Source organism: Doryrhamphus excisus, linkage group LG3 (assembly GCF_037039965.1).
Source record: "Doryrhamphus excisus strain RoL-2023G ecotype Guam linkage group LG3, RoL_Dexc_Guam_v1.1, whole genome shotgun sequence".
NCBI lineage: Eukaryota > Metazoa > Chordata > Actinopteri > Syngnathiformes > Syngnathidae > Doryrhamphus > Doryrhamphus excisus.
In genome coordinates, this window is record NC_136359.1 from 6710230 (window position 1) to 6733251 (window position 23022).

The following is a 23022-nucleotide window of genomic DNA, read 5'->3' on the forward strand; positions in this document are numbered from 1 at the left end:
ACAAACAAAATGCTACTGTGTGACCAGCAACTGTAGATAAGTGTGTGTGTGTGTGTGTGTTGTTAAGCCAACAATCCGGTTCGCTCTGCTGACACGTTAAATCTCACACTCTTGACGGCGTTGTTGTAAGGACCTCAGCAGATATCTATCAGTGGCCGTTAGTGCGTACAAACATTGGCAGCTTGTGCACGTCACCCAACTGCTGCCAAAGTGCTAACACGCACACACACACACACACACACACACACAGACAGACAACATGGACATTTAAATCCACGTACCTTGTCAAAATAACCCCCATTCCTTCAAAAGCGTACAAAGAAACACTAAACGCACACCTGTCACGATAGTCCACAAACTAAATACCGTATTTTCCGGACTATAAGTCGCACTGTTTTTCATAGGTTGGCTGTTCCTGCGACTTATACTCCAGAGCGACTTATAAATGAAAAAAACTGTTTTTTTCTGTTCATGTTTATTTTTGGTGTAGCTGAATAAGCATTGTGTTAGCATATCTTACACCTATTCAGCCTGTTCTCTATTCTTTTATTGTTAGAACTTGCCTTCCAAGAGGACGTAATGTCTGTTTGGGTCAAGTAGTTTGGAAAATAAATTATCCGCAAAAAATGCCACTTATACTCCAGTGCGACTTATGGATGTTTTTTTTCTACCTAATGATGCATTTTTGGCCTTGTGAGACTTTTATACTCTGGAGCGACTTATATTCCAGAAAATACAGTAACTGGACCATAATCAAAGACGAACTCCAGAGGTTTACCCGCCGCTTTAACCAAAATCTGTGATCTTGCTCATCACTGATAGAGACTTGTCCATTCTGACTTTATTAAAGCGGACCTACTACACTCATTGTATTGAGTTGTGGACTCCTAGAGAGCAGCTACACACAATAACCCACACAGAAAGCTTCTTACATCTTTCAGGATCTGCACCTATTCCAGCTTCTGCGCCTATTTCTTTGGATTTGTGTTTCTTGCCAAAATGGTCTGTTACAATTATTCCACTCACTAACTGAAAAGTGTTCAGGAGCTACTGGCAGCTCATGATCTACTGGCTGGAGACCCCTGACTAACCGGGTATGAGTGAAAGCTAGGCACCGGTGCATTGGTGGAGCTCAGGAGAAGCCGGATGCGCGGGTGCTGCCTCCAACCTCGCCTGACCGAGAAGGAGCACTAATTGTCAAGCACACTTTGCCAGAGGCACCGCTGGAGTTTAGGAAATGTGGTCATTACACTTTTTTTGCGGGACTACCGTGTTCCAGACATCGGTGATCACTGTGGTTTTTGTGTCTGACATTAAGGCATGGCGAGAGCGCACGGCTTCTGGCTTCAGCAACAGTTTGGCGAATATATTCATTTTCTCTGAAACAGTCCTGTGTGAAATGCCGTTGACAGATGAAGGTATTTTTCTCTCACTGGGAATCACCAACTCCATAACTTCAGAGTTTGGCGAACAGCAGCAAGTGTATCTGGCCTACAGCCACGCCCATATAAGGAAGCCTGCCCATCTGTGACATCACAGGCCTCCAGTTTCCAACGCCTCTGAAAGCAAACATTTTGGGCCATCCCAAACTTCTTTCAGGGATCACGTTGGCATGGTTTAACACCAGAATGCAACATTTTAACGACATTTATAGGTTGGAATAGTGGACAAAGCATCATAGGTCCCCTTTAAGTACAAATTACCGAGTATAGCACTGCCCTCGCATTTATTCTATCTTGGCAAGGCACTGGGGAAAGTTACCTTGGATACACTTTAGAGTAGTAGGAGTACAGCTTGTAATATAGATTTACCATCCACTGAAAAACTCAACTCATGGTCATTATTGTGTAAATAGCTGGCAACAGTCACCAGGATTACTCAACACTGCCTTAATCCTCTTGGGCATGAAAGTTGCCAGAGCTGCACAGGTTCCGACCGGAATCCTCCTCCACACAGCTTGTAAATGTCACAGCTTCCCCTCATTGAACCGCAGCTCCTCCAATGCCGGCAACACTCGAGCAGCCGCAGACAGCGATCAAGTACATATGACTTAATATGACTTAGTATGAACTTTGATACCGTACTTTAAGCAGCAACAAAGTACTGCATTACTATTTGATGTTTTGATCAAAGTCATGGAATGAACAGCGAGACATATTACACAAAGTCTTATGAAGTTTATTGCCATGAGGAAAGTGTTTAAATACTTTTCACAATAAAGTTATTCCACATGCAGCAAGTGAAAAAAAGATACCAAACTGTACAAAAACAGCTTGAGTGTTCTTTTTGGAGCCTTATTGAGATTTCAATGGAACGCCCGAGTCATGGCCGGCCTTTTCAAGATGGCCTCTACGGAGAAGGACAAGGACTCGCAGGGCGCCATCTTGGTCCCGACGGGCTTGGACAAGAAGTCCTTGGCGTACCTGTCAGTGATTTTGGCAGCCTGAGCGTCCTTGGCTGAACTTTCCCTGAGCTTGTGCGTGGCTTCCTGTAGCAGCTCTTTGCTGTACGGCGCCCTTAGGTCCGGCCCGGAGCCGTTCTTGTCGGCCAGGGAGTGCTGGATGAGCGAGTGGAAGGTGGAGTTGACCTTCACCGAGAACTTGGCGCCGTCCTTGCCCGCTTTGTGGGACAGCGAGCTGTGAGGGAAGGCCGATCCAAAGCTCCTCTTTGGGGGATAGAAGGCCGAGCACTCCCTCTGCCCGCCTTGTGCAGCGCAGGCAGATTTTGCCTCCGCCCTCACCGGGTCAGCGGGGTCCTGCGGCAGGGCGGCGAGCACATCGGTGGGGTCCTGCTCTGGCGCCTGGCTCTCAGCGGCCATGGCTTTGGGCTCCCAAATAGCACCGGGCTTCATGTTTTGCACCGCCGTGGCATTGAAGAGGCACTGCTGGTACAGCAGGGCGTCGCCCAGGTTCGCCGCCCCTCTGGGCCACATGACAAACCCGCCGCCACGTGCCGGCGGCAGCTGGTAGTGGCGGTAAGTGGTGGCCATGCTCACATTGGACGAGATGAGCTCCACGTTGGTGGAGGCGGCAGAGTATGGCATGGACACATCCAGGCAGGCGGGGCCCAGCAGACCGCACAGCTCTTTGGGCGGCGCCTCAGGCTGGGCGGCAGGCGAGTACGCCGCCTTGTAGGAGTTGTAGTCGGTGGCGTGGTGCACAACATTGCCTGGGAAGAGCAGCGAGGCCTGGCTGCTCTCCAGCAGCTCCCGCTCCTTGTACTCGCGCTCCAGCATGATGCTCTCCAGCTCCTTGTCGGCAAACGCGCGCCGCTTCCTCATGCGGTCGCTCAGCGGCGGCGGGAGGGACGGGCTGGTGGCCAGGAAGGGGTCGGATGGCACCGGGCGAAACCCTGTTGTTTAAGACAACCAGAAAGTGTTATTACACACACTTTCACTTTGGTATAGGGGTTTTTTGGGGGTGTCACGAGCACTTTACGTTTATTTTTCTCTTCACTGAAAGACACCGAGAACAACCCCTACCACCTCCCAGTTTCTTTTCTTGGGCCCCAGAATGTCTGGTTCCAGCCCTACTATTGGCAAGAAGATCTGAAAATCCCGTCTTCAATGAAGTTGCAAGTTACCTTAGATGTTCAATAATTGTTCTAATCATCCATTCCTGGTAAATATTCCATATAGCACACCAACACAGGCATGGATGTCAAGCAATCCCTATGTCAACTAAAATAAAAAAAATGCTTCCTATAGCTTCCAATGGGGGTCTGGATTCTGGTTGAAGGTATCTTTACCATTCCTCTTTCCAAACAGGTTTGATGGTTCTGAGCTTTTCCAAGCACACCGCAGATTTCCAATAATATTTAAGTCTGGGGACTGAGATGGTCATTCCAGAACGTCATACTTTTTCCTCTGCATGAATGCCTTCTAGAATTTAAGCATTGTTTAAGGTCATTGGCTTCACTTGTGTATGCAGGCCAAGGGTCAATGAGTTTACCAGACACACTTTGTGTTCCAATAATTAGTGCTACATAAAGGTATTCAAATGATCAACGACAAGGGTGCCCGGATTTATGCACCTGTTAAAATAACGATTGCAGACTTTCTGTAAATCCTATCAAGCTTATTTGACTTCTGATCCATCCCTGTGTTGGTCTGCTATATGATATTTACCTGGAATGGAGGATCCCAACAAGCAAGTTATTTAGAGAGGTGCATCTTGAAAATAATCCTACTGTATTAAAATAACCACTGTATTTATATACAATTATATTATAATTATGCAATTACATTACAATTGTTTTCTGCAACAATTGCAAAAAAAGTATCCTGTTGCTTCATTGCATGACTTTACATTATTTCCTATTCACTTAACAAATGAATTGATCATGCTAACCATGGTTCCACTGTACCGCTTATTAATATTTTCTTATTGCTTTCTTATCTTCTTCTATCTCTTTTCTGCCATAGCAGGCATACTTCATTAATAACTAATTAATAACACTTTATCTGCTGCCTGCATTTAACTCATACAGTTGAAAGCGTTTGCCCATAGATGACTAATTATTATCACGTCTTCATTCCATAAAACACATGCAACTATATATTTACAGCATCTGCTGAAATGTCAAAATACAAAAATATATCACTGATAAGAGTCGAAGCAGATGCAGTAGACGAAAAGATCTCATGCAAAACGTCCTTTTTACCTTCCAGGATGCTTTTGGCCAGCAGAGTGGACGGACGAACATGTCGCTGATAGATGGTTCTCCTCTCTGCTGGAATCTGTTTCCCTGATAGTCCTTTCTTGTCCTATAACGTTGGACAAAATGTCATCAAAAGCCGCTTGAAATAAATGAATCATAACACATGTACCCCCCTGCCCCGGAAAATGTCCATGTCAAATATGATTCTCATAATTAAAACAGGAATTTGTGATCAATATAAGACTAAAACATAGAATGACAAATATAGTAGTAATTAATTATATGTTGGATTTTTTTAACAGTCCCTAAATGTGGAGTAATTCTGGAAAACTCTTTGAATCTTAACATTTCACACAGGAATCTGATATGTGTGTTTCTTATTTACAATAATTGTAAAAAAAAGACTGTGAAAATTCAGTGTAACAATTTTGAAGAAAATTCCATTTTAAGCATAAGGGCCACATCACAGTTATGGCTTCCCTTGACTGTCAATGTACGAATATATGAAAACCAATATTATGACACAATTGCCCATGCATTTGATGAGTATATTTTTCCCAGGCATGGAGGGAAATGCTTGGAATATTTGTTGCATGATCAGTTGACATTAAAGTTAAGAAGAATATTTATTCTGTCATTTTAACAGAATAAATACATTTCCAAGGAAAAGGGTGAAGTGCCTGATTGACATACATTGTTCCCAGGCCACATAAAATGATGTGGCAACCACATCTGGGCCCCCTGGCCTTGAGTTTGAGTGCATGCTGATACTTTGGCTGTATGTTATTGCATTGGTAGGCCTGTTTGTGGTCATATCAGAGCGTTTTTTTTAAATAAATATATATGGAAGACCTATGCAGTAATTGTTTAGCCTGTAAACAGCAGACAGAGATGGCCGTCTATCAACATGCACGCCTACCTCGGTGGCTTGCTGCCTCCGGAGCGCCACCTGGGCCGCCATGACCCGCTGCCGCTCCACCACCAGCAGGCAGTTGGCGCACTGGCAGTCCCTCCAGCGGCAGAAGCGCTTGTGTCCCTTCAGGCACGACACCACGCCGTGGTTGCGGCACCGCGCGCACTTGGGCGTGCGGCTCAGCTTGCGCTGCTCGCCCGGGCTGAGGCCGCCGGGGCCCGGGCCCGGTTTGCTGTCGCCGCGGCCGCCCTCCTCCGCCGCCTCCTCCGCATCCGCGCAGCCCGGCAGGGGTCGGCCGGAGCAGTCGGTCTGATCGTCGGCCTCAGCCTCCACGCTCTCCACGTCGATTTCGAACTCGCAACCCTCAGTCATGTTTGTACGGATGCTCGCGGCAGACTGCTTCCACGCCCTGCAAAAGCACATGCATGTCATTGGTAAACCTTTTATTGCTCGTTTGCACCTCCAAGTAAACTCATCATATGAAGTCCTTTCATTGTTTTATTTTGAGAAACAACACAAACATACGGAATAACTGTAGTGTTTATGCATGTAGTAATATCTCATAAGTATCATATTTTATTTATTCACTTTCATTTTTTTCTTTCCATATTTAATGAAGTTATTATTGACCTTTTAAAAACTATGTTCCTGTCAATCTTTTTTATTTATATTACAGTAAAAATGACCTCTTAACTTTACTTTTACACATTTGTATCTTTTTATTATTATTAACAACTGGTAATCTGTTGCATATTGAACACTGTGTGCATGCTGCTAAATGAGCATCCTATATTCCTTTAGTGATTAAAATAAATACTAAACATATGAATCCAGATATGCATGTGTCAAAATGAGGGTTTAAGCGCATCACTCGGCACTTGTAGCGAGACTTCTAATCAAAACTACATAAAAAGTAAGAGTTTTTACCTCCACGAGTGGATTGTGGCTCCGTCCAGCGTCCTGGGAAAGTAGCAAGCACTTAATGACGTGTTAATTGAGTGTAAGTGAGCAGGGCGAGTCATGCGTGCGGTGGACTGAGCCAAGTTTGCCCCCGCAGACTCAGTTCACTCTCACAGCAGCTCGACTACCTAAAAGTCCCGCCCCCAGCTTGACTTCCTCACTTCTGATTGGCCTCTACCTCAAATGACACTACGACCAATGGGGTGCCTCGATGCTTCCAAGCCGTCAATATCCCACCTGATGTTCGTCTCTGAAGGTAACTTCTTGTAAATTGTTTGTTTTGAGGAGAGAAAATTATGACATTGTGTGATATAAGTGTGATAACAAAGAAGCACAGTATTTATGTTGTAGTGTAGCTTTGTTCACTATTACCAGGAAGTAAACAGACGAGCTAGGCTACATGTGTTGGCTAAGATGGGCTGAGTAGCTAACTTCTTACAATTCAAATTAGCAAGCTAGATTAGCTAACTTGCATATCTAATTGAGGTATCTTGGTTGCAAAAATATCTTTTCAGTAACACACATTTATGGACAAGTACTGCAAAAATAACACATTTTCACAGTAGTCTCCCTTTGGGGTGTCACAATAGTTGTCATAAAATATCAATATCAATCAAAAATATCAATATCTGTCATAAAAAAGATGAACTTTTTATCATATTGTAATGTACACAAAGCAATGTCACAGTATATACAGTGCATCCGGAAAGTATTCACAGCGCTTCACTTTTTCTACATTTTGTCATGTTACAGCCTCATTCCAAATTGTATTAATTTAATCTATTACCTCAAAATTCTACACAAAATACTGCATTATGACAATGTGAAAAAAGGTTTTTTTTTACATGTTTTGAATTTATTCAAAATAGAAAACAAAAAAATCACATTTACATAAGTATTCACAGCCTTTGCCATGAAGCTCAAAATTGAGCTCAGGTGTATCTTTTTTCCACTGATCATCCTTGAGATCTTTCTACAGCTTAATTGGAGTCCACCTGCAGTAAATTCAGTTGATTGGACATGATTTGGAAATATAATAACTGTCTATATAAGGTCCCACAGTTGACTGTGCATGTCAGAGCACAAACACCAAGCATGAAGTCAAAAGAACTGTCTGTAGACCTGCGAGACAGGATTGTCTTGAGGCACAAATCTGGGGAAGGATACAGAAACATTTCTGCTGCTTTGAAGGTCCCAATGAGCACAGTGGCCTCCATTATTCGTAAATGGAAGACGTTTGGAACCACCAGGACTCTTCCTAGAGCTGGCCGGCCTTCTAAACTGAGCGATCGGGGAAGAAGGGCCTTAGTCAGGGAGGTGACCAAGGCCCTGATGGTCACTCTGTCAGGGCTCCAGCGTTCCTCTGTGGAGAGAGGAGAGCCTTCCAGAAGGACAACCATCTCTGCAACAATCCACCAATCAGGCCTGTATGGTAGAGTGGCCAGACGAAAGCCACTCTTTAGTAAAAGGAACATGGCAGCCTGTCTGGAATTTGCCAAAAAGCACCTGAATGACTCTCAGACCATGAGAAACAAAATTCTCTGGTCTGATGAGACAAAGATTGAACTCTTTGGTGTGAATGCCAGGCGCCATGTTTGGAGGAAACCAGGCACTGCTCATCACCAGGCCAATACCATCCCTACAGTGAAGCATGGTGGTGGCAGCATCATGCTGTGGGGATGTTTTTCAGCAGCAGGAACTGGCAGACTAGTCAGGATAGAAGGAAAAATGAATGCAGCAATATATAGAGATATCCTGGATGAAAACCTGCTCCAGAGCGCTCTGGGGCGAAGGTTCATTTTTCAGCAGGACAACGACCCGAAGCACACAGCCAAGATCTCAAAAGATTGGCTTCAGAACCACTCCGTGAATGTCCTGGAGTGGCCCAGCCAGAGTCCAGACTTGAATCCGATCGAACATCTCTGGAGAGATCTGAAAATGGCTGTGCACAGACGTCTCCCATCCAACCTGATGGAGCTTGAGACTTATTGCAAAGAAGAATGGGCAAAACTGCCTAAAGATAGGTGTGCTAAACTTGTGGGATCATATTCAAAAAGACTTGAGGCTGTAATTGCTGCCAAAGGTGGATCAACAAAGTATTAAGCAAAGGCTGTGAATACTTATGTAAATGTGATTTTTTTTGTTTTCTATTTTTAATAAATTCAAAACATGTCAAAAAAACCTTTTTTCACATTGTCATAATGGAGTATTTTGTGTAGAATTTTGAGGTAAGAGATTAATTTAATTCAGTTTGGAATGAGGCTGTAACATGACAAAATGTAGAAAAAGTGAAGCGCTGTGAATACTTTCCGGATGCACTGTAGTTGGAACTTTGTCCTTATACCAGAAATAAAATGTAAACTATACAGTTTGTCACACTTACATGTTTGAGATCATCAAACTAATGTAAATATTAGCAAATGACAACACAACTCAACACAAAAGGCAGTTTTTAATTGAATCGTTTTATTATTAAGGGAGGAAAATTTCAAAGCTTGATGGCTCCGTGTGGAAAAGTGCTTGCCCCCTGAAGCTAATAAGTGCTTGGGCCACCCTTAGCAGCAACAACTGCAATCAAGCCAGGAAGTCTGTGATAACTTGCATTGAGTCTCTTCCAGCTGTGGAGGAATTTACCAGAATTGTTGTCATTCAGCCCCATTGGAGGCTTTTTAAAGTCAAGCCACAGCATCTTCATAGGAATCAGGTCAGGACTTAGACTAGGCCGCTCCAAAGTCTTCATTTATTTTTTCTTCAGCCATTCAGAGGTGGACTTGCTGGTGTGTTTTGGATCATTGTCCTGCTGCACAACCCAAGTTGGCTTCAGCTGGAGGTCACCAACAGAATTTATGCTTGCATTTATCACAGCAAGTCTTCCAGGTCCTGAAGCAGCAAAACAGCCGAGACCATCAAACTACCACCACTGTATTTTACTGTTGCTATGATGTTCTTTTTCTGCCAGATGTAATGGGACACCCACCTTCCAAAATTTTCAACTTTTGTCTTGTCAGACCGCTGAGTATTTTCCCAAAGGTCTTGGGGATCATCAAGATGTTTTCTGGCAAAATTGAGACGAGCCCTTAATGGTCTTGGTGCACCAAACTCCATTGAAAAATACCACCATTTAATTAACACACATTTATGCATACATAATATTGCAAAAATAAAAACAATTCAGTCGTCGGAGTGTCACATGAGCTAATCTGTCATAAAAAAGACTTATTGATAACATTGAATGTATCTAATTGGTGATATGCAGCCATATCAGTGATGCACCATATCATCATTTAAGTTACAGCCATTCACAACACACATTGAAATGGTTTCTGGCAAAACAAAATGATAGTTTAGAGCAGTGAAAGCTTCCTTGAAAATATTTTGGGCGTGTCGCCGACGTGCAGATTGGAAGAAGAAAAAAAAAGAAGAAGAATTTGTGGGATTGTGTTTTTTGTTTGCTCACTGCTGAGTGATGCGGAGGATTACAGACCTCAGCTGACATCTGCGCTTTCACATGAAAATGATTAATGAATGGAAAGACCTAAGCCTCGCTTTTCCCGCCGCATGATTGTGTGAAAACGTGCTTTTTTTAAAAGGCATGTGACAAGTCGTTAGCTTTGTGTAATGGAACTCGTGTTGACATGCTAGTTTCATTCACCAGCAAAAGATCGCTCACTTAGTGCACTAGTTAAGCAGCTTGTGGTGTGATAACCCTTCATCTAAGATGCTCATCCTGGCTCCTAAGTCTTCCTCCATGTGTGGAGAGGAAGAGGGTGTGGGGTGGTGAAGACCTGCAGGTGCAGCTTTGCTCTCCACTCGCTCTCTTAATTTACGAGGGAGGTTACAAGCGGCCACCCCGAGCTGCAGTTTCCTCGCCTGGAATGCTTTGATCCGAGGCCCGGTCGGGAGGATGAGCGCTCATCGTGGCCAGACACCTCCAGGTGTAACGTATTGTCTGTGGATCATTAAGGGCCTCGCCGTGTGGGCTGGGGAGGAATTCCTGGCATTTAGAAAATAAGTTACACTCTGAAATGTGGGGCACCTTATTGACCTTCAAGGAGGTTTGCATTTCGGATCCCTGAAAACAGAGGTGTCCAAAGTTCAACTCGTTTCTTAGAATATTTGGACCTATGCTTGTTTGTTTGTTTTTGCCCCGACAGTCTGTCTGGGGTTGAAGGGAACCTTTGGGGTGTGGGTGGGAACTTGCTGCACACAAGTGGTGGACTTGACAGACAAGCATAAAGTTGGGTGTTGGACATGCCTCCGGTCTCCACGATGACGCTCCATCACAGGTTATGTGTTTGTGTGTGTGCATGGTCCTGATTGAAACAACAGCGTCTACTTGGAAGTGTCCCGCTGAGGGGGAGGCCCTAAAAGTGTAACAGGAGCACTGTTATGTTAATTAGCCTCTGATGGACCCACAACACATGCGCTTTAAGGACTAAAGCAGACGCGGGCGACATTTGTCTCTGTCCTCGGGACTTTTGACACCGCGACCTCCCTGTGGAGTGAAAATACACACACATGGGGTAGGGCGTGGCTATTTTAATTCCTTTTTTTAAAAATAGCTCTTTTTTAATTTTAGTCTAATTATTTGTATTTGTATTTGATTTGATTTGAATTGATTTCAGTTTGTGTTTTTGTTATTTTATTCATTTTATTGTCTGTTATTTTTCCATTTGGTTATTTTATTTGCATACCCCCAATCTATTCACCTTGTGGTCACAATTCAACTAAATCCTAGCTTATTCATTCATTTTTACCGCTTATCCTCACAAGGGTCGCGAGAGGTGGGGTACACTGGTGGCCAGCCAATCACAGGGCACATATAGACAAACAACCATTCACACTCATTCATACCTATGGACAATTTGGAGTAGCCAATTAACCTAGCATGTTTTTGGAATGTGGGAGGAAACCGGAGTACGTGGAGAAAACCCACGCATGCACGGGGAGAACATGCAAACTCCACACAGAGATGGCCGAGGGTAGGATTGAACCCAGTTCTCCTAGCTGTGAGGTCTGCGTGCTAACCACTCAACCGCCGTGCAGCCTACACAGCAAAATCAAAAGTGTTAGATTTCCAGTGTTGGTGTTGTATGTTAAAAATACAGTGTTAATTTAACACTTGCTTAGTTTAATTCAACTATGTGAGAGTTAATTCCTCAAAAGAGTTGGTGTTAATCCAGGGAGTTAAATCCAAGCAACACTGTTAAGTGTTGATTTTAAAATCAACACTTAACAGTGTTGCTCCCAGAATTCCAACGGATCTGTGACGTGTTTGTCTAAAGGGCGGGACGACTTGGAGACTCGAGCACGGTCAGCAGAGGACGACTTTACCTCCAGACTTCACGGAGTATCTTTTCAGTAAGTATTTTATATGTGTCGATAAGTGTCGCGGAGTCCTGTCTATAGCTCTAACAAGGTAGGCTAAGTCCAATGTTAAGGTTAGCTGTTGTATGCTATTTTTTAAGGGTGCATTAATGTTCCTTTTGCACATCAGTGTTGATGAATATACACAGCTTGCTTAGGCTACACGTTTGGATAACACGGTATATAACTGCACATTTTTTGTAAGAGGTTAAAGCTAGCTAAAATGGTGTAGCACGAGCATGAGGCATCACATTAACAGAATATTCTCTGTCGGAAAATCTGTAGGCCATCGAAGTGCGCTTATGGCAATTAATTAGCTATGGTCTAGTTTCGATGAAAATATCAAGCGATGGAGTAAGGTTAGAGAGCCGGGGCTGGGCCGGGGGGTTGAGCTCCCGCCTCTCTGTGCGAAGTAAATACGCTTTGGGCATCATCTCTCTGTTTCCCAGCCTCAGAGATCCATACTCAGACAATGGATATGTAAGTTTATAAATGAAAAGCTTGTATATCAATTTATGGAGTAGTAATGTGGTCTGAACTTACTCTACAATTTAATGTTTTTAATATTACAGGAACACTTCTATGACCCACAGAGTGGATCTGGGTACTTGGCCTGGAGGATAAAAACGGTTCAGCGCAACACTGCAGCTCAGTCCCGGAGATCTTCCACCAGCACACCCTACCAGGATATGGATGTGGACACTCAGAATGAAGTTGGTGAGCCCTCAACTTCACAGGCAGTCAGTGCAGACTCTACTAGACCAACAACTACCCAGCTCTCTGTTGACAATAAGCATGTGTTAAACATGTGTGCTTCTGTTGTAGCACAGTTGCAAGCATCTGGTGTTGCTGAGAGCACAGTCCAAACAATGGTGGGGTCCATGGAGGAACTTGTAAATGACATTCATAGGCAAGCGAGAGATGCAGTTCTCAGCTGTACTACAGAAATTCAAGGCACAGATTTGGACAAGAAGGTGGAAAAGTGTTTTGATCAACTAGAAAATCCTTTCTCAACCTTGAACACAAGAGGCAAACGACAGAAGTTCTTTGAGGAAAAGTGGGAAATTGTTGAACCTATTGAATATGTTCTTGGAGTGCGGTTTGATGTTCGCAGGGATCACACAACAGGGATTTACAGTCAGGTCCCTGTAACCGACAAATTTGTGTATACACCCATCCTGGGAACTCTTAAGTCTATGTTCAAGAACACTGAATTGTGTGAAAGTTTCTTGCAAGCCAAGCACCAAGAAGAAGGAGTTTATAAAGACATATGTGATGGTTCATACTTCAAGAATAACGTTTTGTTTTCCCAGAACAAACATGCTCTACAGATTCAACTCTATTTTGATGAGTTTGAGACAGCAAATCCCTTAGGTTCAAAGAAAGGGATTCACAAACTTGGCTGTATTTACTTTATTTTGAGGAACCTGCCACCAAAATATAATTCTGTGTTGATGAATATACATGTTGTGGCACTCTTTCACTCACAAGACCTCAAGACTTACGGATTTGATGACATCTTAAAGCCTCTTGTTGATGATCTTAAAACACTTGAAACACAAGGAATTGAGGTGCCTTTCTCAGACTCACCTTTGCTGGGTTCTGTTATACAAGTAACAGGTGACAACCTAGGTTTACATGGACTGTTTGGTTTTGTCGAGTCCTTCAGCGCTACGTATTATTGCAGATTTTGTTTGACAAGTAAGGTTGAGTCACAGTCTGTGTTTACTGAAGATGACCCTGGCATGATTTTTCGTACAAAAGAAATGCATGAACAACACTGTGTAGCTCTACAGGAAAATCCTATGTTGAGTTCAACATTTGGTGTCAAAAAGACATGCTTGCTCAATACATTGCATTTTTTCCACACCTCTGAAAACTATGCAGTTGATATCATGCACGACTTACTTGAAGGTGTTGTACAATACGAACTCAAACTTATCTTTCAGTACCTTGTCAACCATAAGTATCTGTCTTTGGAATCATTGTCACTGAGGATCCAAAGTTTCAACTATGGTTATATTGAGAGAAAAAATAGGCCAAGCGGGTTGAAAATGGATGATGCTAGCAAGGACCTTGGTCTAAATGCAATTCAGTCGTGGTGTCTTGTGAGAAATACTCCTCTTATTTTTGGTGATGTATTGGAAAGAAATAACTGTTACTGGTTCATTTTCTGTTTTTCCAGTTAAGGAGTTGATTTATTACAGGCCCTATGACAAACAGTTTTCCAATGAGATGTGTGAAAAAACATACATAGTGCCACATTGTCATATTGTGTGAAAAAACATACATAGTGCCACATTGTCATATTGTGTGACCTGTGTTGTGGTTATTGCAAAGCCAGTGCTGTTGTTAATGTGGTGTGCTTGTTTGAAATACAGGTGATTCAAACTGCAACTTGTGTGGTTTTCTTTGTAAATTTTATTGTTGTTGTTGTTATTATCATTATTATTATTATTATTAACAACAATAATGATGATAATAACAACATTATTATTATCATTAATATTAATATTAACATTAACATCAATATTATTATTATTATGAGCAGTAGTAGTAGTATAATATTTAACACTATCCATAGTGTTAGTATAATTTGAATTTTATTCAGTGTTAAAACAACACAATGATAGTGTTAATTTTTGACACTACACACTAGTGTTAGGTAAATTCAACACTGATGGGTGTTAAATTTCAACTATTGAGAGTGTTGATCCAACTCTGTCACAGTGTTAACTGTTTAACACTTTCAAAAGTGTTATTTTAACTCGATTTAGTGTGGACCAATATAGACACTTTCAAAGTGTTGAATTTAACTCCCTAGGAGTTGATTTAACACTTCTGAATTTGCTGTGTATCCTAGCTTATTTCACATGAAAAACAAAAAACAAAGAATGCCATGTGAATGAACCATAATACACCAAATACATCATGCACCATAATCCATTTTTATTCACATATTGTCTATGAGGACGTAGCATATAAAGCAGCATGTGCTGCAGTTCTGTGTGTTAAAATGATGTGACTACAAACGTCACTCGGTGGCAGACCTCAACATTAATTACAATCACTATCATGTTAAATTACATGAAATTATTTTCGTGTAGATTTAATATTGTGTCAATATTGTTAGCATTATCTACTATTTATTCATAATATTTTCTTTGATCAAACTCCTATAATTACACAATATTTTGAAAATGTGTTATTTATTCTTTCACCACTAGGCGGTGCTATTGGACAAGCTATTTCAAATGGAGGTCGCTGTCTGCAGCGCTCAGTGTCTCCTCCACTGCCCTGATGTAACAATGCCGCTTAAACGTGATGAACAGTAGCGGTTAATGAGTTTCAAACCTTCCCTTAAAGAAAAAGCACATATGTGAAGGTCATTGTTAATCCGAGTAACCCCGCAGTTGCCTTTGCAGTCCCGCCCACTACCCCCTTGACGGGTGACCTTGAAAGCCTCACTGATTTTCACACCTTGATTGACACCTCATTGACTCCTTCATTATCTCCCCTCCTGTCCATACAGGTGGACGGCACCGAGACGGCAAAGGACGGAGCAGAATACTGCATATTTTCTTCTCACACCCCCTTCAAGTCAGGTTTGTTTATTTTTGTCATCAAGCCCCAGACACAGCTGGGCAAAAGTTTGGAGACAGTGTCTCCATACTTTTGACAGGTATTGTACATCACATGTACATTGTACATCACATGTACATTGCACATCACATGTACATTGTACATCACATGTACATTGTACATCACATGTACATTGTACATGCTGTACATGAGGACATTGAGAATTGTAAGCGAAAAAAGTACGGTAATTTCTTTCAAATTATTCACAATAAATGAACATTTGTTTACCATATAATTTACTACAATCACTTTGGAAGTAGGGTGTATTCCTTAGTAAAAAACGTGTTTATTTTTACACCTGTATGACAAAATGTTACCCAAAAACCCAAATATTGTATGATGGTTTTATCTTTTATCTCTTTTATCGCAATCATGGAATCATGGAATCTGGGCCCCCAGAAAATTTAAATAACCCCACGACAAATTGTCTGAATTTCTGTAATGTGACATAACATTAAACGTCACTGGGACGGGGAGGGGTGAACTTATGGCTGCTGCTGACTCCTTTGCGGTTAAATCGGGTAGAGGGGTGGGGGAGGGGGGGTGATTGAATCAGCCATTTACCAGTGATGATGAAATGTTGGGTAAAAAGGAATCCATTGTGGACATGAAGCTAACATTATTTTAGTAGGCACTGGCAGCATCGACACGCTGCAGCTACAAAGCACACTGACCAAACCATTTCATGGAGCAGTGGGGGGGTGCTCAGTCAGTGCCTTCTTGTAAATTACTGATTAAAATTGTTGAATAAGGATTTTTGAACATAAAAATATTGCAGGTCTTTCCTTGCTGCGTCGGTCTAACCGTGCAATACCCAAATATAATATATTTATATGTCGTTTTATGACGGTGACGGTTTGATCCGGGAACAGATCATTCCTGTTTCCATGATTAAATGAAAAGAGGAAAAGGACCCCATGGAAATAGTTATGGTGGATGTGGAGTGGAAAACAACATTTAAGGACAGCGGCTTTGGACTGGTTGTGTTTATTTGGCATACGACACATGCAGTATAGCAACCTCACAATGCAAACAATCAGCATGCTGACAGGAAGTAGAGGCCCGACATTCTGGTGTGGTCATGTGACCTCTGGGTGAGCAACACGTGATCTGTAGGTATGAAAGAGATTGCGTGACACGGTCCGGTACAAAGAAAAAGGCCCCCAGACTGACGTGGTCTCAGCCGGATGAGTTCAAGATGCGGGAGTCTGCTGAGTCAGAGCGCTCCTCGTAGTCCTCATCAGGCGAGTACAGCCCCCCCTTGGACCCCAGCCCGCATGCTTCCCCCTCTTGGATGCCCACTCGGGGTTCTTCGGCGGTTCTCGTGTGGAGGAGGGAGGCCCCCCGGAACACGGACCCCGCTGGCCCGGCGGGGGCGAAAGGGGACACGTACTGGGCGGCGGTGGAGCGGAGCTGGTACTGCTGCTGCAGGGCCATGGTGTTCCACAGGGTCACGTCGTTATGCACCAGGGTCCCCGCCGGGCCGCGGGCCAGCGAGTTACGGAGCACCAGCGGGTAGCGGGTTGACTGTGGGAAGGACGGGTGCTGCAGCGGGACCCCCAGAGCCCCTGCCGACACCACGCCCGAGGAGGACTCGGACGCAAAGCGGAGCGAGTCGGGCACCCTGAAGGCGGAGCCCACCGACCACTTGGCCGAGGAGGTCACGGGGTGGTAGGAGCCCAGGCTGTGCTCAAAGGGATGTCCACCGGGCGGCAGCACCAGGGGGTCTGGATGTAGGTCTCCAGGTGGAAGCACTCCCCCGTCAGGGCCTCGGCTGGACATCAGCACCTCGATGGCCCCCACCAGGTCGCCTCCACAGCCTCTGAGAATGAGCTCCAGCACGGGCGGTTTGTGGTTGGGGAAGATCTTCTTGAGGACCTCCAACGGGGGCCGGTTGGCTCTGAGGCTGAAGGGCAGGTTAATGGAGCCTGCGAGGCCCTCTATGAGCACACTGTGACCCCCAGGACTGGGGGGGCTCTTCTGTGGACTGTCGGCTTTGGCCTCCTTGTCAGCGGCGCCCACCTTGGGCAGGACGTAGCGGTTCTCTTCCACGTGGCTGTCAGGGGGTTCGGGGGTGTAGCAAGAGTTTGGCTTGGAGCCTTCAGGGGAGCTGACCTGCTCCGGGTCCCGCTCGCTGGAGCTGCCCCCGTTCTCTCCGCCCGACGCCTCCCCCGTCACGTCCTCCGGCCCTTCTGGAGGCAAAAAGGACAACATTCAAAAGTTGTTGACGCGCTGCTTCATCACATCGAGCAGATGGCGCTGTTTCCCCCAAATATGGATGCTATGTGGACGACGGAGCAGCAGCTCTTATTGGGAATGGATCCGGCATGTCCTCTTTCTTTCTTTATTTCTCTTTACTTCTCTTTCTGCTGGGCTTGACTAAATACAATTCACGGTCTTTGTTAGGATTGACCCCTTTGAATTCTGCCTAGCAACTAGAGGAGGAAATAAATCGTGCAGGAAATAAATTCTGTTGATTGCTCAATTCTAAATAATTTTTGTTGTACAATATTTTCAGATAGACATGAATTGGAATTAAAATTACAAAGTAAAAGCGACTCCATTTTCTATGTCATTTTTTTCCAATGAAGAACAATATGCAAGTATTTTCGTTAGGCATAAAAAGGCCAGGGCCCTGCCGAATTTTATACATCTACACCCCCCCCCCCCCCAATTTATGCAATTTATCGTGTTAATATCTCTTGATTTGCCACAACTGTAGGCCGCCTCCGGTTGCAAGACCCCTGGCCCCCATTTCACCTGTCCCGATGTTTCATTTCATTTTTAACATATTCATTTCGCATGCTCCCTTGGCCAGTGGGACAAAATGCAAGATATTGCAACAATAATCTAGAATGGAAATACACTTGCAGGATTCCATCGGCCACGAAATGATCCCAGCAGGGAAGAAAAAGTACCAATGATCAAATCATGATAATCATGATAAATAAATGATAATCATATTACATATTCGTCCTTTTACATCCTAAAACCACCTTAGAAATATTGTCTGTAAACGGTCGCTGTCAGTATATTCATATGTGTAAATGATTTACTATTTCCCGCCATTTCACTAATTGCTATCACGTTGGATATTATAAACTATATTCAACTATATTCTCTTAAAAATGACGTCAAGTTGAACATTTAAAATGTCAAAGCAATCGAACGACCAAACGGAAACCTGAATGTTTATTTTAGTTTGTTCAGTAATAAATTATTATTATTATTTAAATTGAAATGTCAAAACAGTGTCAATCATATTTAAGACCTGAGACATTCTGGATGTATTCGTTTTTAAAGTCAAATAAATAGAATTTGAGATCGTAAGCATGCCATTATTAAAAACAAATAGATTTGTTTTTAATAGTAAATATGTCATTTTCTTTAGCACGATATTTATTTATGTATAAAATGTGAGCTCTTATCGTCATACCTGCGCAAGTTGTCGCGCCTCTTTGCGTCTCCTCCGCACTTCTCCAGCGCGCCTCCGCATCCCCCGTCGCCGCCCCCGCCGCCGCCGGTGCTCCCTCCCCGGGCCCGGGGACGCCGATCGCCGGCATGACCCTGAGGGCCTCCGGGATGAGGCTGTCCAGGCTCTCGTTGGCCTGCTGCCGGCGGAGCGCCACCTGCGCCGCCATGACGCGCTGCCGCTCGATGATGAGGATGCACTTGTCGCAGGAGCAGTCCTTGAAGCGGCAGTAGCGCTTGTGGCCCTTCAGCCACGACAGCACGCCGTGGTTGCGGCACCGCGCGCACTTGGGGGTCCGCTGCAGCGGGGCCCGGGGCTGCGACACCGGGGCCCCCACGTACAGGTAGGGCGAGCCGTAGCCGTTCATGGTGAGGGCCCCTCCTCCTTGACAGAGGCTGGAAAGAAAGGAAGCAAGGATGGAGATGGTGTTGCCCCACGCGTGACGCTGTGGAGATAAGAAAGCTAAGCCTGGAGGGGTGGGATGGGGGGTAAACAATCTTTACACCTCTGGGAACCCACCCTCCTCATGACCACCCCCAGCCCCCAAACCTCCCACCATCACCTGTCACTCAAAACGTGCAAGTGTGGGGAAAAAATACACTGGAAATAAAACTTCCATTTATGCCACATTTTATACTCACAAGTCAAAAATGTTTATTGTGAAAACTGGCAACATAACATACAGTAAGATATGTTATAAATACCACAATTTTTATAATTATACTTCAATTTGTTGCTTTTCCTTATTTCTTCTCGCTGTGCTAATTGTTGCACCCAACTGGACACATTTCTTGTATTGTGTGGGCAACCATATACCTGGCAATAAACCTGATCCTGATAACATACGGAACATAAACATAGCACAGCACATAGCACGACACCATGTGTATTATTGTATGGTGTGCATTTTAAGGGCGGTAGCAAGGCCGACCACTTCTGCTTGAAATGCATTAAATGTGTGTTTTCCCCGTGACTATTCAGGGCAACCTCGCTCTTCATTTGTGAGACTTTTTGACTATTTTTCAGGGTCCAAATGTTTTTATCTTGCTGGCATTTCTTTTCAACTGAATGCCAGTATCTCATTTGGATGGATTACGTCTGAATTTTATCATAACATTTTTGTTCACAGATCAGTCCTGAGCAAACCGGAGGGAAATTGAAAACCCAGAAACCAAAATGTTTTTTTTTTTGTGAAGGCTGTAATATTTTCTGACATGACATAAAATGACGTAACATGACATAGCATAGCATAACATAACATAACATAACATAACATAACATAACATAACATAACATAACATAACATAACATAACATAACATAACATAACATAACATAACATAACAACATAACTCCGGTTTCCTCCCCCATTCCGAAAACATGCTAGGTTAATTAGCAATTCCAAATTGTCCATAGGTATGAATGTGAGTGTGAATGGTTGTTTGTCTATATGTGCCCTGTGATTGGCTGGCCACCAGTCCAGGGTGTCTTCTCGACCGAAGACAGCTGAGATAGACTCCAGCACCCCTGCGACCCTCGTGAGGATAAGCGGTAGAAAATGAATGAATGAATGAATTATGGTATACGGTATAACATTATATTACCCTGGTATATACTGTACATACATAACATAGCATAACACACAGCATAACAGAACATTCCATATACGTATAATAACATGACACACCACAACATAACATACAGTAACAGCATTTTAGCATTTTATGCACAGTATAACGTTATGTTACATTATTATATAATGTTATGTTAGTATATACACAGCATGACATAACAAAACATTCCCTAACATAACCTAACATAACATAAAATAGTGTAACGTTATGTAGCGTAACATAGTGTAACGTAGTATAGCGTAAAATAGCATAGCGTAACATAGCATAGCGTAACATAGCGTAGCGTAACATAGTGCAGCGTAACATAGCGTAGCGTAACATAGTGCAGCGTAACATAGTGCAGCGTAACATAGCGTATTGTAACATAGCGTATCATAACATAGCGTAGCGTAACATAGCGCAGCGTAACATAGCGCAGCGTAACATAGCGCGGCATAGCATAGCAAAGCCAAGCAACATTTTATTTGTAATCGGTTCCAAAATACAAGACGAAAATTGAGTCAAAGGAAAAGCGAAGCAGTTGTCCCCCATAACAGATATTGCAAAGTCAATTGATGTGTTCCAGACTCTCAGAAATATGAATAAAAATAGGTTTTATTCAGGAAAATGCCCAAAGAAAGAAACAAAGTGAATCATTATAGATCAACATGCAGACAACAAAGTGAAAAGTATAAATGATGCGGGAAATGGAGAAATTAACTCTTATCATCACGTCCAACTTGATTGTTGGTGAAGACGACAAGGAGCAAATTCGGTGACCTTCGATTGGATCCTTTTCACAACATCAGCCCCCTTCATTTCTCACTGCTGATGCGGCATCATGGCCGTCGTCTACGTGCTATACCTTTTGTCTCGAATTCTCATCGAATTGCTGGCGCTTGCAACTGCTTTTTTTGGTCCCATGGCAGGCCGTTTTGCAGTCATACTCATCCCAAAATGCACAGACACCTCCAATTATGCAGCACGATGAGAGATGATATACGAGATGATTGAATGACCGAACCTGCGCTCAAATGAAAAAAACCCTCATGTCACTCCTCCGCAAAATATCACAGGCCATGTTTAAATGGCTTTTTTACACCCGTACACCGGCAGACAAACAAACGGCCAGGAAAGTAGAGAACATGAACAACGAATCTGATCAGGAACAATCACCTAAAACTTCCCTTTTAGGTTCAGCATCACATGTCAAAGATCATCTACAGTTCACGGCTGATGATCCTCTCTCACCCTGGCGTTACCTGACGCGCATAACTTCCACGATTAGCTCCCGCGATGTCGGACTAATAGAGGCTGTTGAAACGCAACACCGGAGCAGGCCGGGGCCTCATTCCTGAGCGTTCAAAAAGGTTTATTCAAGCAAATAATGGGATCGCAGAGCAGAGAATAAAGTGGCCGCACGGAGGCCGTCTCCGGGGCTATTAAGCTTTTAATTGGGAAATAGCTGAGCACATTTTCAAGGTGACTAGTGGAGGGCCCGGCCCCCGCTGGATTTGTGGGAGTTTTTTTTTTTTTTTTATTTAATCCATTTCACACAGAGAGGAATTCAAGTTTATTTAGCAGGCTGCAGGCACTGACTCGCTTTTATGGTCGGCCTGAACTGCAGCAAGATGATGATGTCTGCTAGCTTACCGTCTTAGAATATGCCACCTGTACGACCAATGTTAGCAGTCATGATGTCTGCTAGCTTACCGTCTTAGAATATGCCACCTATACGACCAATGTTAGCAGTCATGATGTCTGCTAGCTTACCGTCTTAGAGTATGCCACCTATACGACCAATGTTAGCAGTCATGATGTCTGCTAGCTTACCGTCTTAGAATATGCCAGCTATACGACCAATGTTAGCAGTCATGATGTCTGCTAGCTTACCGTCTTAGAATATGCCACCTGTACGACCAATGTTAGCAGTCATGATGTCTGCTAGCTTACCGTCTTAGAATATGCCACCTATACGACCAATGTTAGCAGTCATGATGTCTGCTAGCTTACCGTCTTAGAATATGCCAGCTATACGACCAGTGTTAGCAGTCATGATGTCTGCTAGCTTACCGCCTTAGAATATGCCACCTGTACGACCAATGTTAGCAGTCATGATGTCTGCTAGCTTACCGCCTTAGAATATGCCACCTATACGACCAATGTTAGCAGTCATGATGTCTGCTAGCTTACCGCCTTAAATATGCCACCTATACGACCAATGTTAGCAGTCATGATGTCTGCTAGCTTACCGTCTTAGAATATGCCACCTGTACGACCAATGTTAGCAGTCATGATGTCTGCTAGCTTACCGTCTTAGAATATGCCACCTATACGACCAATGTTAGCAGTCATGATGTCTGCTAGCTTACCGTCTTAGAATATGCCACCTATACG

The 23022-nt window shown here is 43.6% G+C and overlaps 2 protein-coding genes across 2 annotated transcripts; both read right to left on the bottom strand.

Annotated features, from left to right (window-relative positions):
* Nucleotides 1-2168: 2168 nt before the first annotated feature.
* On the bottom strand, nt 2169-6615 carry dmrt2a (doublesex and mab-3 related transcription factor 2a). Its single transcript, XM_058070777.2, has 4 exons — nt 6500-6615; nt 5579-5981; nt 4663-4765; nt 2169-3351 (listed from the first exon to the last, which is right to left on the bottom strand). The coding sequence occupies exons 1-4, from the start codon at nt 6592-6594 to the stop codon at nt 2306-2308; spliced, it is 1647 nt and encodes a 548-aa protein (XP_057926760.2). The 5' UTR covers nt 6595-6615; the 3' UTR covers nt 2169-2305.
* Nucleotides 6616-16524: 9909 nt separating this feature from the next.
* dmrt3a (doublesex and mab-3 related transcription factor 3a) lies at nt 16525-19381 on the bottom strand. The gene is made up of 2 exons (XM_058070451.2): nt 18978-19381; nt 16525-17733 (listed from the first exon to the last, which is right to left on the bottom strand). The coding sequence occupies exons 1-2, from the start codon at nt 19378-19380 to the stop codon at nt 16721-16723; spliced, it is 1416 nt and encodes a 471-aa protein (XP_057926434.2). The 5' UTR covers nt 19381; the 3' UTR covers nt 16525-16720.
* Nucleotides 19382-23022: the final 3641 nt, after the last annotated feature.